This window comes from Mobula hypostoma, chromosome 17, assembly GCF_963921235.1.
Source record: "Mobula hypostoma chromosome 17, sMobHyp1.1, whole genome shotgun sequence".
In the NCBI taxonomy this organism is placed as follows: Eukaryota; Metazoa; Chordata; class Chondrichthyes; order Myliobatiformes; family Myliobatidae; genus Mobula; species Mobula hypostoma.
Genome location: NC_086113.1, coordinates 1,842,639 through 1,856,510, shown reverse-complemented (window position 1 = coordinate 1,856,510; position 13,872 = coordinate 1,842,639). Strand labels below are relative to the sequence as shown.

The 13,872-nt window shown below is 42.0% G+C and overlaps 1 protein-coding gene across 7 annotated transcripts in view; it reads right to left on the bottom strand.

Moving 5' to 3' along the window:
- Positions 1-13,872, bottom strand: part of LOC134357782 (protein PALS2-like) — a 207,159-nt gene that overhangs the window by 27,913 nt on the left and 165,374 nt on the right. For all 7 annotated transcript variants that reach the window (XM_063069426.1, XM_063069429.1, XM_063069425.1 and 4 more), the window contains 2 exons: positions 6,036-6,188; positions 795-1,022 (listed from right to left, as the gene is read on the bottom strand). In XM_063069426.1, the coding sequence (XP_062925496.1) occupies positions 795-1,022; positions 6,036-6,188 (381 nt within the window). The remainder of the gene's footprint in view (positions 1-794; positions 1,023-6,035; positions 6,189-13,872) is intronic.

The following is a 13,872-nucleotide window of genomic DNA, read 5'->3' as shown; positions in this document are numbered from 1 at the left end:
TTACCCCGCAACCATCAGGCTCTTGAGTCAGAGGGGATAACTTCACTCTACTTCATTCACCCCAACACTGAACTGTTCCCATTGAAATGGACTCACTTCATCACAGGTTCTGTATATTTATTGCTTATTTATGTATTTATTTAGCTATCAGAAAACATACAAAGTCTTTTTTATGCTGCATGGCTCCCTTAAGGCAGGGGTTCCCAACCTGGGGTCCGCGGATCCCTTACTTAATGGTAGGGGTCCATGGCATAAAAAAAAATCATTGGAACTGCTCCTTTAAGGTTTGGTGTTTCTGCAGACACCACTCTCACCATTCCAAGTTAAACCTGTGGACAAACAAGACCAAGGATTGGGAAAACATAAATGGCAGTCTGAATGATCAAGGTCAGGAGCAGCAGCCAGTCCCAAACCTTGTTGATGCCATTTTCTCCAGCAGTACAAGTGCTCAATATTAACTACTGAACGACAAAAAAAAAGTTAAAACATAAACAAATGTCAGGATCAAACATAGAACGAAGTGCTCAAGAGAAAAACTAAAAAATGTTTCTATAGAACGTGAACTCCAATGAATTTAATTGCTATAGAATAATATAATAAATCCTTACAAATCTCTTGTCAACGTTTCAAGCAGAGGCCTTTCAAGAGATTCTGATGAAGCCATAGATGCTGCCTTACTTGCTGAGTTTCTCCAGCATTTTATGTGAGTTACTCTGCATTTCCAGAATCTGCAGAATCTCATGTTTAAAATCTATGTGGTATTTCATTTTAAAGTGTTCAACAAAATCTCTTACCTGCAAGGGCACAGGAGTTTCTTTATAACTGGGCAAAATCTTAAACGAGATTCCACCGCTGCAATCCTTCAGCATTTCTTGCAGTACCTTTGGGTCAGATCCAACTTCAATGCCATTGACTTCCTTAATGATATCCCCCACATGGAGAAGAGCTTGCCGGTCAATCATACCACCATGAAGAATCCTTGCAATTACCAGCTCACTGTTCTCCACCCTAAAGGTAACACCCTACAAAGCAAGTAAAACAATCGTATTTGATTAGATGCCTTTCAAGATTGTTTAATGTCATTTCCAGTACACAAGTGTAAAGAACAAAATATTGTACATTCAACTTTAGAGTTTAGCCCTTCTATTGTTTAGGTTTAGTCATGATGGTAGATCCAATGCAGTCAAAGAACACAAATATACAATAAAATACACAAAAAGACAATAAATATAAATACATAAGATAGCTTATATACATAGATTGATTGCATGTACCTGAAGTGATGTTAGGCACAGGAGTGTCAGTACATAAGGTGACTCTGACAGTGGTGGTTGCAGGTGTGAAGAAGTGGCTTAGTAGGTGAAGGTGTTGATCAGCCTTACTACTTGGAGAAAGTAATTGTTTTTGAGTCTGGTGGTCCTGGCATGGATGCTATGTAGCCACCTCCCTGCCAGGAGTGGGACAAACAGTCCATGAGCAGGGTGGGTAGGAGCCTTCAGGATGTTACAGGCCCTTTTCCAGCACCTTTCTGTATATATGATGGGTAGGCTGGTGCCAGTGACACGATGCACAGTTGTAACTACCTGTTGAGGAGCCTTCCAGTTCCTAGTGCAGTTTCCATACCATGTAGTTGTTAGGATGCTCTATACTACATGTCTGTAGAGTACAGATGTGCATAGCCTCACTCTCTTCAGCCTCCTTAGAGAGCAGAGGTTCTGATTGTGTAAGACATATTCTGGGACCATGAGAGGTTGTAAAGATGTGCACTCCCAGGTGTTTGAAAATGCTTGCAGTACCACTGATGTAAAGTGAATTATGAGTTCTCCTGAAGTCAATAACTATCTCATTTTTCTTATTGACAATAAGGAAGAGATTATTTGCCTGTCACCAGGCCTCCAGCTCTTCCATCTCCTCTCTGTAGGCCATCTCATCGTTGTTGGTGATGAGACCCATGACTGTCATGTCATAAATGAACATGACAACGTGATCACCCGGGAGTTTGGCCGTGCAGTTACTGTGAACAGTGGGCTCAGCACACAACCCTGAGGGGCATCCATGTTCAGGATGATGTGAAGGGAGGAGTGGTTGTGCATCCTGACCATCTGAGATCAGTTGGTTAGGAAGTCCAACACCCAGATGCACAGTGGTATAGGAGTTTGTTCACCAAGGTGTGTGAAAACAACAGTTTTGAATGCCGAAATGAAATCCAGAAAGAGCATTCTGACATAGTGTTCTTGTTTTCTAGGTGTGTCAAAGCCAGGTGCATGACAGAGCACATACCCAATCAACAAAAAAATTTTGTCTTTTTCATGAACTAACACTGGAATTAGGTTCTCCACACCCCTCCCCCCATTCCATCCAATTTTAACAGTAGCACCAACAAGAATGTCCTGACCAGCTGCATCACCATCTGGTATTGGAATTATCAGGCATCTGACCACCAGTTCCTACAATGGATTGCAAGGACTGCTCAGAGGGTCATCAGGGTACCTCTTCCATCCATTCAAGATATTTATCAGGAGCGCTGCATACGCTGGGCCCTCAGCATTATCAATGATCCCTCCCATCTGTTCAACAATCTCCATCAGACAGAAGGTAACGGAGCATTAAGACAAAAACTGTTCGGATGGGAAAATTTCTTCTCCCAGGATTTGAGACGACTGAACTCCCTGCCACCAACCAAGTCTCATCACATATGAAGTGCCAGTAGTGTTATACTGTTTACTTTTTAAACTTCTGTCATAAATGCATCTTTTTATTTGTTAATTTACTTATGGCAATACTACTCTGTGTGAGTTATATCTACTGTGCTGTGCACCTTGGTCCTGAAGAAACACACATCAAAGTTGCTGGTGAACGCAGCAGGCCAGGCAGCATCTCTAGGTAGGGGTGCAGTTGACATTTCAGGCCGAGACCCTTCATCAGGATCTCGGCCCGAAACGTCGACTGCACCTCTTCCTAGAGATGCTGCCTGGCCTGCTGCGTTCACCAGCAATTTTGATGTGTGTTGCTTGAAGTTCTAGCATCTGCAGAATTCCTGTTGTTTGGTCCTGAAGAATATTATTTCCTTTGGTGGTATACATATACACAATTGAAATAACAATAAACTTGAACTTCTTTACTGATTTTATTAAACAAATAATTAGAAGAGGATCAGTGTGATTTCTTCCCCTTTCACAAATTCTAAAAATAAATTTCTTCATCAAATTGATGTCATTTTTATTGTAAGACATGCCAGAACGTTTACATTCTGAAGAATGTATGTGGACCCAAAATTATCCTTTCAAACTGCCTTCTGATCCCTTCTGAAGAGTATTCCATCAGAAATCGGAGCAAGCTGACACCACGTGATTCTCAGGTGATTTCACTGATCACAACCAGAGAAGGAGAATGCATTCCAACTGGATGTTGCACCAATTTCTAATTATCCAACAAATTGGTTCAGCTATTGCAGCTAAATCCTTCATTTCACACACAAAGGTGCCAGAGGATATCTGATATCAGTGGAGCTAGACTGGATAGAGAAAAAAAGAATAGAATAATGAAAACCTTCAAATGTTTTCTATAACTCTGTAGTCTTTGCTAGTAACGTCATGATGCAACCAATTAATCAGAATCAGAATCAGGTTTAGTATCACTGGCATACTTCATGAAAGTTGTTTGGTGGCAGCAGTACATTGTAATATATAATAATAAAAGAAATTATAACAAGAAATGTATTTTTAAAAATTAAATGAGTAGTACAAAAAGAGAGCAAATAAAAAAAAAGTGGGGTTCATTGTCCATTCAGAAATCTGTACATTGTACATGGGTTCGTTGTCCATTCAGAAATCTGACGGCAGAGGGGAAGAAGTTGTTTGTAAAGTGTTGAGTGTATGTCTTCGGGCTCCTGTACCTCCTCATTGTGCAAGATGACACTGGCAACCAACAGTGATGTTTTGCCGGCAGCTCATAAAACTGCTAGATACTGTAGTAGATATACTTCTGAATTGTGATCGCTGCAGTCTGCAGCCTGTAATTTCCCTTTATGGGATATAGTTTCGAACCAATTGGTGCTTTTGCATTCCCCTGGCGGATTTGGTGAAGTAGACTCTCAAGAGTGCATCTACAGCCGGGGCAGCCATTGCTAGGGATGGATGCTACGTCGAGGCCTTATAGCAGAAGATGAACCCATTTTGGCTCCATTATTCCATGCTGTTTAAAGTGTTGAGCAAGATTAAAATCATTGCTGCTGAGAGGAAAAGAACAGAAGGTCAGTACTGTCTGTTTGCATTTGGCCAGCCCCACTCTCCTCTTGCTACTACTGTCGGGTGGGAGGTACAGTAGTCTTGGATCCCACGTCACCAGGTTTAGAAGCAGTTGTTGCCCTGTGACCACTGGGCAACTGGACAGGCTTCACTCGCGTCAGCTCTGAACCGGTCCTGCAACTGTGGACTCATATTTGGAGACTTCTTCAGGGACTCTGCAGTTCACGTTCTGTTCATAATTTGTTTACTTTTTTTTTACTATTTGTGCAATTTGTCCTCTTTTGCACATTGGATATGTGGTGGCCTTTGTTGTGTATGTGTGTGTGTGTTTTTTTTTGTGAATGTTGTTGTGTTTCTTTGTTTTGTGGGTGCCTGTAAGAAGATGAATCTCAAGGTTGTATATGGTGTATGTACTTTAATATCTCCACTCCCCCACTTGGCTCCATCTGCCCATCAATCCTTTCTCACCTGGATCCATCCAGTGCTTGACAGCTCCCAACTCACACTTTCCCTCACCAATTTTTACCGGTTATCTATGCTTTTCATGTTAAGTCTCAACCACATGTTGCCTGACCCACCAAGTTCCTCCAGCAGATGGTGTGTTGCTCTGTATTCCAGCCCCTGCACTTTCTTGTGCCTAGTTAATGAAGTACTGTAATTCCGGAAGATGGCACCAGCAAACAATGCGACCAAGGGCAATATCCTTCAGACGGTTCACAAATCTACTTTCACTTTCACAAAGAAGAGACAATCTGTGAATGCTGGAAATCCAAGTGACACACACAAAATGCTGGAGGAACTCAGCAGGTCAGGCAGCATCTACGGAAAAAAGTACAGCCAACGTTTCGGGACCCTTCGGCAGGACTGGCCTTGCACTTTTACATCTTATTTTTCTTTCGGATGTGGTTCTGCTAAAGTTAGAGCCTGAGACCTACATCTTGGTGGTGTGCTTTTGGACCAATTGAGCGATCCGGCACTTTGCTGTCTATGAGGGGATTCGATGAGGTTGGATTCAAGCGAAGTGTGCAGCCTGGAGCCAAGAAACCTGGAGATGGGGCTCAAGCCCACGATTGACTCCATTTCTCACCAAGTAAAGCACTGTGAAAGATTAAAATCATTGAGGTGAGAGCGAAAGGCGAGCAGGTGTTCAGCACTGTCTTTCAGCCTCTCGCTCACTGCTGCCAGAAGGTGTCTGCATGTGACAGTGCCTCTCTCCCATCTGTTCTCTGCAGAGGAAGTTCTGCATTCGAATAGTCTCTTTCTCCCTCATGTTCTATGCTAACAGACGATTGTGCTGGAATCCTGGGTGTTGGAAATGGTTTAATCGACTTGGTTTGAAGATTGTACTCTGTAGTACATGTTATGATGTGTTTCTGGTTGCTCCTTTACTTGTTGCTGTTTTAGGTGGCTTTGATCGGGCAACCTGCAGATAACAAATGACACAACGCAAGACTGAACTGAATATGCCTGGATAATTGATTTTGTGTTTTATATTCTGTGATCTTCGTTCTTTTTTTTTTACCTAGTTTGCCATTTGTGCAATTTGGCTTTGTTCTTGCACATTTGGTGTGGTGGGGGGGGTGATGATATTTTTCTTTGAGCAGGACCCAGATTTTTCTTTGTTCCATGGCTGTCTATGGGAAGATGAATCTCAGGGCTGTACACTGCATACATAGTTTGATAATAAATGTCCTTTGAAACTTCAGTTTCACAGATACTAAATTCTAAATACATAAAGAAGCAAATAGTCCACTATCACATTTCAATTTCTCCCCCAAAGAGACTCACCAAAGGTTCACCAGCTTTCTTCTGAATTCCAATCATGCGAACCGCATCCCCTGATGCCGTCTGGTTACACAAGGAATCGTTTAGCAGACTGGGGCTTGAGGGTGGTGTTTCATAGCACTTTGATGCAACTAAATCATGGGCTTCCAAAAGTGACTGAAAACATTTACAAAAACCATTAATGTAACAAAATTTCTAAAACATTCACGTGTTTCACAAGAAACTTTCAACATTATTCTGTGATCATTCCCACCTTTGCTGAACAACACTGCATCAATTATTAAATAAGGCATGTTCATGTATTGGGCTCAGGATGCTGTACTAAATATATAACTCCTCCTCCCACCAATCACCTTCATCATGGCGCTTCAAAACTCAGTGCACCACACCCTGAACTTTTTCACTTTTGCAAAGAAGAACTGGTTATTATAGAACATTTGCTTAATGTTCAGCAAAGGACCCATGGATGACTTTGAATCTGGGCACAAACAGAACATCATCCTAGTTGAAGTTAGTCATGACTCAAATATGGGGATGAGGATGATTCAACATAGAAGGCATATGGCGTATTGGCCTCCATTACGCCATGAGACATAGAAGCAGAATTAAGCCATCTGGCCCATCGAGTCTGCTGCGCCATTCAATCATGGCTGATCTTTTTTGTTAAATCTTCTCCTCAACCCCAGTTCCCTGCCTTCTCCCCGTAACTTTTGATGCCATGTCCAATCAAGAACCTATCAATCTCTGCCTTAAGTACACCCAGTGACCTGGCCTCCACAGCTGCATGTGACAACAGATTCCACAAATTCACCACCCTTTGGCGAAAGAAATCTCTCCGTACAAACAGTAGCTTTAACTTCCTGTGTCAGCCACAGTTCTACAGTTTTCCCATTTGAGTATTTCTTCATTTTTGGAATACACTATGTCCTGCACCTTCCTCATTTTTCCCAGAAATGCATGCCATTGCTGCTCTGCTGTCATCCCTGCCAGCAGCTCCTTCCAATTTACTTTGGCCAGCTCCTCTCTCATACCACTGTAAATTCCCTTACTCCACTGAAATACTGCTACATCAGACTTTACTTTCTCCCGGTCAGATTTCAAGTTGAACTCTATCATATTGTGATCACTAGTTCCCAAGGGTTCTTTTACCATAAGCTCCCTAATCGCCTCCAATTCATTACATAACACCCAATCCAGTACAGCTGATGCCCTAGTAGGCTCAATGACAAACTGCTCTCAATAGCTATCTCTTAGGTATTCAACAAATTCACTCTCTTGAGATCCATTACCAACCTGATTTTCCTAATTGACCTGCATTTTAAAATCTCCCATGACTATCATAACATTGCCCTTTTGCCTCACCTTTTCTATTTCCTGTTGTAACCTGTGGTCCACCTCCCAGCCACTGTTGAGAGGCCTGCATATAACTGCCACCAACGTTCTTGTACCCTTGCAGTTTCTTAACTCAACCCACAAGGATTCAACATCTTCCAATCTTTCTATTGATTTGATGCCATTCTTTACCAGTAGAGCCACACCATCCCCACTGCCTACCTTCCTATCCCTCCGATATAACTTGTAATCTTGGACATTCAGCTCCCAACTACAACCGTCCTTCAGCCACTATTCAGTGATGGCCACAACATGGTAGAGGCAGATACATTAGGGACATTTAAGAAACTCTTAGATGGGCACATAGGTGATAGAAAAACAGGGGGCTATGTGGGAGGGAAGGGTTTGATTGATCTTGGAGTAGGTTAAAACACTGGCATAAGATTGTGGACTGAAAGGCCTGTACTGTGCTGTACATTTCTATGTTCTTAATGAACACAGGACCAATCTTTACCGTGTATGGATGGCTTTGAAGATGGGCACAACTGGATCATCAACCTAACTGAAGTTAGTCCTGATCCAGGAATGTGGGGATGAAGATCATTTGAGATAGGACAACTGCCCTATGCATGGAGGAAATCAAAAACTGGATGGAGTGAGCTGACCAGTCACCAAAGCCATCAAAGGACTTTGAAGGCATCTGAATTTTAAAACTGTGCCCTGCATACTGTAATTGGTTTACAGCTAAAGTGTTGGGCATTTTCCAGAGGGGCCTCGACTTAAGGTTATGGATAACGGGCAGGAATAAAGATCCCATTATAAGATCACCACTGCCTTCAAACTTGTGCTGAAATAAGCCAAAAATAACTTCACATAAGTACGTTTATTTTTCCAACACAGCAATTGTCTGTTCTTCAAACAACTGTAATGTAGAAACCATCCTTAGGTTCTTCAAAGAGAATAAACACCCAGACATTTGATTTGGAAAAAGCTGTTGATCGACCACAAGTTAGGCTTGTAACTGTAGTCAAAACACATGGAGACAGATAACAAACAATAGAATGGATAGCAAGACAGTTGTAAAAGATAGCAAAAGCAGGGGGTTAAAATATAATTGCTCAGACTGAAAGCTAGTTAAGTAGCGCCCCACAAGGTCCATTGCTGTAGTCATGGACGTTTACCAATTAATTAACAGTTTGTGGATAGTCAGAGTCTTTTTCCCCAGGGCTGGAATGGCCAGCACGAGAGGGCACAGTTTTAAGGTACTTGGAAGTAGATACATAGGAGATGTCAGGGTTAATTTTTTTTTTTTTTTTACGCAGAGAGTGGTGAGTACCTGGAATGGGCTGCCGGCGACAGTGGTGGAGGCGGATACGATAGGGTCTTTTAAGAGACTCCTGGACAGGTACCTGGAGCTCAGAAAAATAGAGGGCTATGGGTAACTCTAGGTTATTTCTAAGGTTAGGGCATGTTTGGCACAGCTTTGTGGGCTGAAGGGCCTGTATTGTGCTGTGGTTTTCTATGTTTCCATGAAAAAAGATACTGGTTGTATACTCAATTGATGCCTCCTAGTCTTATAAGCCTTTAAGACTGTAAAGTTTACAGACCTTCCGTCAGCCTCCGCTATGACAGAGGAAACAACCGTAATTAATCTAGCCTCCCCTTATAGCACATGTCCTCTAATACAGGCAACATCCTGGCAAACCTCTTCTGCATCCTCTCCAAAGCCTTGACATCCATCCTCCGAAGGGAAGATGAGAAGTGAATGCAATACTCCAAATGCGGCCTAAGTAGAGTTTTACACAGCTGAAATACAACTTCCTAACTCTTGAACTCAATTAACAGCAAGCATGCTATATTCCTCCTATTCCATCCTATCAACCTGTGTAGCCACTTTCAAGGAGCTATAGATTTGGACTCTTGGATCCTTCTGTACATCAACACTATATTCAACAGCAGCCAGTGTGCACACAGCAAAACAGCTTGAGTAAAAGTTTAGGTGCCAAAATTCACTTATGATCTGTTGACAGGAGGATATAAATATTGGCCAGAACATGAACGATCACTTCCCTCTACTTTTTTGGAATAGTGTTATGAGTATTTCTATAACCAATTGAGACAGGAGGCTTCTTTCCACATTAATTCCTATTCAAAGAATAGCATTTCAGTGGCTGCTACCATGTATGAAGCATTGAGCAGTGTTATAATTCCTTACTTTTTAACTAGGGTCGTAAATGTACGTTATTTGTTAATTTACTAGTGGTAATATTACTTTACGTGTTACGTGTGTGAGTTATATGTACTGTGTAGTACATTTTGGTCCAGAGAAACGTTTTATTTGACAGTATACATTTGAAAGACAATAAACTGAAATTGAACTTGAACAAGATAAACATATAAGGGAGAATGGAAACAAAAGACCTATTCAAAGAGACTGGCATGGAATACAAATACTAGCGCAGACCCATTGGGCTAGATGGTCTACTCTGCAAATGCAATGGTAGCAACGTTTGACAAATCAGACAAAAATACATGCAGAGACAAAAGAGGAAATATTAGGAATAGAGATCAAAAGATTGGTAATAGAGCTGGAAAGACAGAAAGGGACAAAGAGGTTGAGAATAGATGTGACCTGGTATGCAGAGCTGCCAAAAGTGGGACAAAGGTCAGAGAGAATGAAGGAGACAGTTTGGGGAGAAGGGATTGTGGTGCTGCAGTTATGAATTTCATGCTCCATTGCTACCACATTGACAAGTAATCAAGAAGAATACATTCCTCCTTGCTACTTCTTGCTGTTAATAGGAATATAGAGAGAAGTATCAGATGTACACTATTTGGCTGTGCATTCATTATCATGGTTGATCCTTTACCTCAAGCCCATCTTCCTATCCGCTCTCACAATCCCAAGTGGCTACAAGCCTAATCCATGAATATACCTGAGGTACATCTAAGTGTTATATCCTATTTAAGCCACAAGGTCCAGGTGAAATCAAATTAAAAGTGAATACACAGACGATACACATCACACAAACCCCAGCTGCGAAGGTTATTTAGTATTGCTCTTTTATAGAAAAGTACGTGGAACTTTTTAATCTATCGCACCAGCACTGATCTCATCTTTTGCCTTATCATCCTGCAACTGCTCTTCCTCTTTTCAAATTCTGATGAAGCACTATTGACCTAAAAGATTAAATATTAAGCATTCCAGCATTTTCTAGTGTCACTAATTTAAATAAAACAGATACCATCATCATCATCATCAGGTGCCATGCCCAGTTTGAGCTTTGACTGCCATGGCCCACACACTCCTGTTTCAGGTCAAGTGGATCAACTAATTGGTATTCATTTCCAGTTCTCTGGCTTCTGTCTCCATCATCATTTGTCTTTGTCTTCCTCTTGTTTTCTTCCCTTCAATCTTTCCCATAATTACCGTGCATTCTAACTCCTCTTTCCTAATCACATGTCCAATAAAGTTACGTTGCCTTTTCATGATCTCATACATTATTTCACTTTTTGTGTTTGCTCTGTTCATGACATCCTCGTTAGATATTCGCTTCATCCATGATATTCTTTGCATTCTCCTCAAAAACCATTAATGTGTCAAAGTGCCCAAGGAAAAGTCAATTCTTTGCATATAAAAAGGAATACAAGCTAGTTTAATAAATTGCACTTAATGACAAGGAAAGTTTATACATTTCTTATTTTAGGATTGGAACAGTGCATATTGAAGACTTTAATTAAAGGGTATACCAAAATTATGCTTCCAGCTTGGATTATTGCCTGTCAAATATATGACTCAGAAATTTACATGTGCTCCCAATGGCTCTCACTCCTACTCCCTGACACTCACAGACCTCTGACACACTGTTAGCATCTTCCACAGTGAAGACTGATGCAAAGTATCCATGAAGTTCATTTACCATTTCTTTGTCCCCTATTACTACCTCACCAGCAACATTATCCAGTGGTACAATATTAACTCTCACCTCCCTTTTACTCTTTATATAACTGAAAAAACTTTTGGTATCCTGCTTTATATTATTGACTAGTCTGTCTTCATATGTAATTTTTTCCCTTCTTATAGCTTTTTCAGTTGCCTTTTTTCTGGCCGCAGTTGCCCACCCCTACTATTTAAGAACTACTTTTTCCATGGGACATATCTATCCTGCACCTTGTGAACTATTCCCAGAAACTTCAGCAATCTCTGCTCTGCCATCATCCCTGCCAGTATCCTCCTCCAACCCACCTGGGCAAGCTCCTCTCTCATGCCTCTGTAACTCCCTTTATTCCATTGCAATACTGATGCATATGACTTGAGCTTCCGAATTGAATTGACTTCATTACTTACATCCTTCATATATTCGAGTAAAAATCCTTACATTATGTGTCCGTTTAAATGTGCAATTAATAAATAGGATCTACAACAATATAACAGAGAAATACAGTTGTGTCAGCATGAATTAATCATTCTGATAGCCTGATGGAAGAAGCTGTCTTGGAGCCTGTGGTCCTGGCTTTTATGCTGTGGTACTGTTTCCCAGATGGTCACAGCTGGAACAGTTTGTGGTTGGGGTGACTTGGGTCCCCAATGATCCTTCGGGCTCTTTTTACATCCCTGTCTGTAAGTATCCTGAATAGTGGGAAGTTCACAACTACAGACGCACTAGGCTGTCTGCACCACTCTCTGCAGAGTCCTGCGATTGAGGGAAGTACAGTTCCCATATCAGCAGTGATGCAGCCAGTCAGGATGCTCTCAATTGTGCCCCTGTAGAAAGTTCTTAGGATTTCGGGGCTCATACCAAGCTTCTTCAACATCTGAGGTGAAAGAGGTGCTGTTGTGCCATTTTCACCACACAGGCAGTATGTACAGACCAAGAGAGATCCTCGGTGATGTTTATGCCAGGAACTTAAAGCTATTCACCCTCTCACATCCAGATCCATTGATGTCAATAGGGTTTAGCCTGTCTCCATTCATCCTGTAGTCGACAATCAGCTCCTTTGTTTTTGCGACACTGAGGGAGAGGTTGTTTTCTTGGCAAGACTGTCAAATTGCAGAATGAATTCAATCATATTATAATCCTAGGCATTCCTTTACATTAAGCTCCCTAATAAGATCTGGATTATTACACAACACCCAATCTAAGAGAGCCCTTCCCCGAGAAGGTTCATATACAAGCTATTCTAAATAGCCTTCTCATAGGCATTTAACAAATTCCCCCCTTGAAATCTGACATCAACCTGATTTTTCTAATACCCTTGCATATTGAAATACCCCCATTACGATTGTATCATCCCCTTATTACATGCCTTTTCTAGCTCCCTTTGCAATCTCAACCCCACATCTTGGCTACTACTCAGAGGCCTATATATAATTCCCATAATGCTTTTTTAACCCTTGAAGTTTCTTAACTCCATGCACAAAGATTCAACATTCTCTGACCCCATGTCACTTCTTCCTAAAGATGCAATTCCATTCTTAATAACAAAGCTACACCACTGCCTGTGCCATCCTAGTCGTCCTTCTGATACAAAGTATACCCTTTGATGCTTACCTCCTAACTACGGCTTTCCTTCAGCCTCGACTCAGTGATGCCCACAACATCATACCAACCAATCTCGAATTACATCATGTGTTTGTCCACCTTAATCCGAATGATAGGCGCATTTAAATATGGCACCTTCAGTCCTGCATTCTTCGCTCTTTTGAATTTTGCCTCTGTGGTACAACTTAACTCTTTACTCTGTCTGCATTTCTATTCAGTCATTGGCTTGTACAGCAGTGACACGCGGTGCATGTGGAAGGGCATTCAGGACATCACCAACAACAGGACAACACCACCTGCCTGTGCTGGTGATGCCTCCCTCCCAGAAGTGTTAAACAACCTCTCCGCTCGTTTCGAGGCGGAAAATGACACGGTGGCGAGGAAGGCCACTCCTCCTCCCCTCAATGACCAAGTTCTGTGTCTTACCGTGGCCAATGTGAGGAAAACTCTATGCAGGGTCTACCCATGGAAAGCTGCTGGACCAGACAATATTCCTGGTAGAGTGCTCAGAGGATGTGCAGATCAGCTGGCAGATGTTCTCACTGATATCTTTAACATCACCCTGAACAGCGCCATCGTTCCAACGTGCTTCAAGGCCGCCACCATCGTCCCCGTGCCGAAGTCTTCAGTGTCCTGCTTCAACGACTACTGTCCTGTTGCTCTCACATCCATCATCATGAAATGTTTCGAGAGGCTTGTCATGAGGCACATAAAGACCCTGCTACCCCCCCTCACTGGACCCTCTGCAGTTTGCGTATCATCCCAACTGCTCAACAGACGACGCCATCGCCACCACCCTCCACCTGGACAAAAAAGACACGTATGTTCGAATGCTGCTCATAGACTTCAGTTCAGCATTCAACACAATCATTCCTCAGCACCTGATTGGAAAGCTGAGCCTACAGGGCCTGAACACCTCCCTCTGCAACTGGATCCTAGACTTCCTGACTGGGAGACCTCAGTCA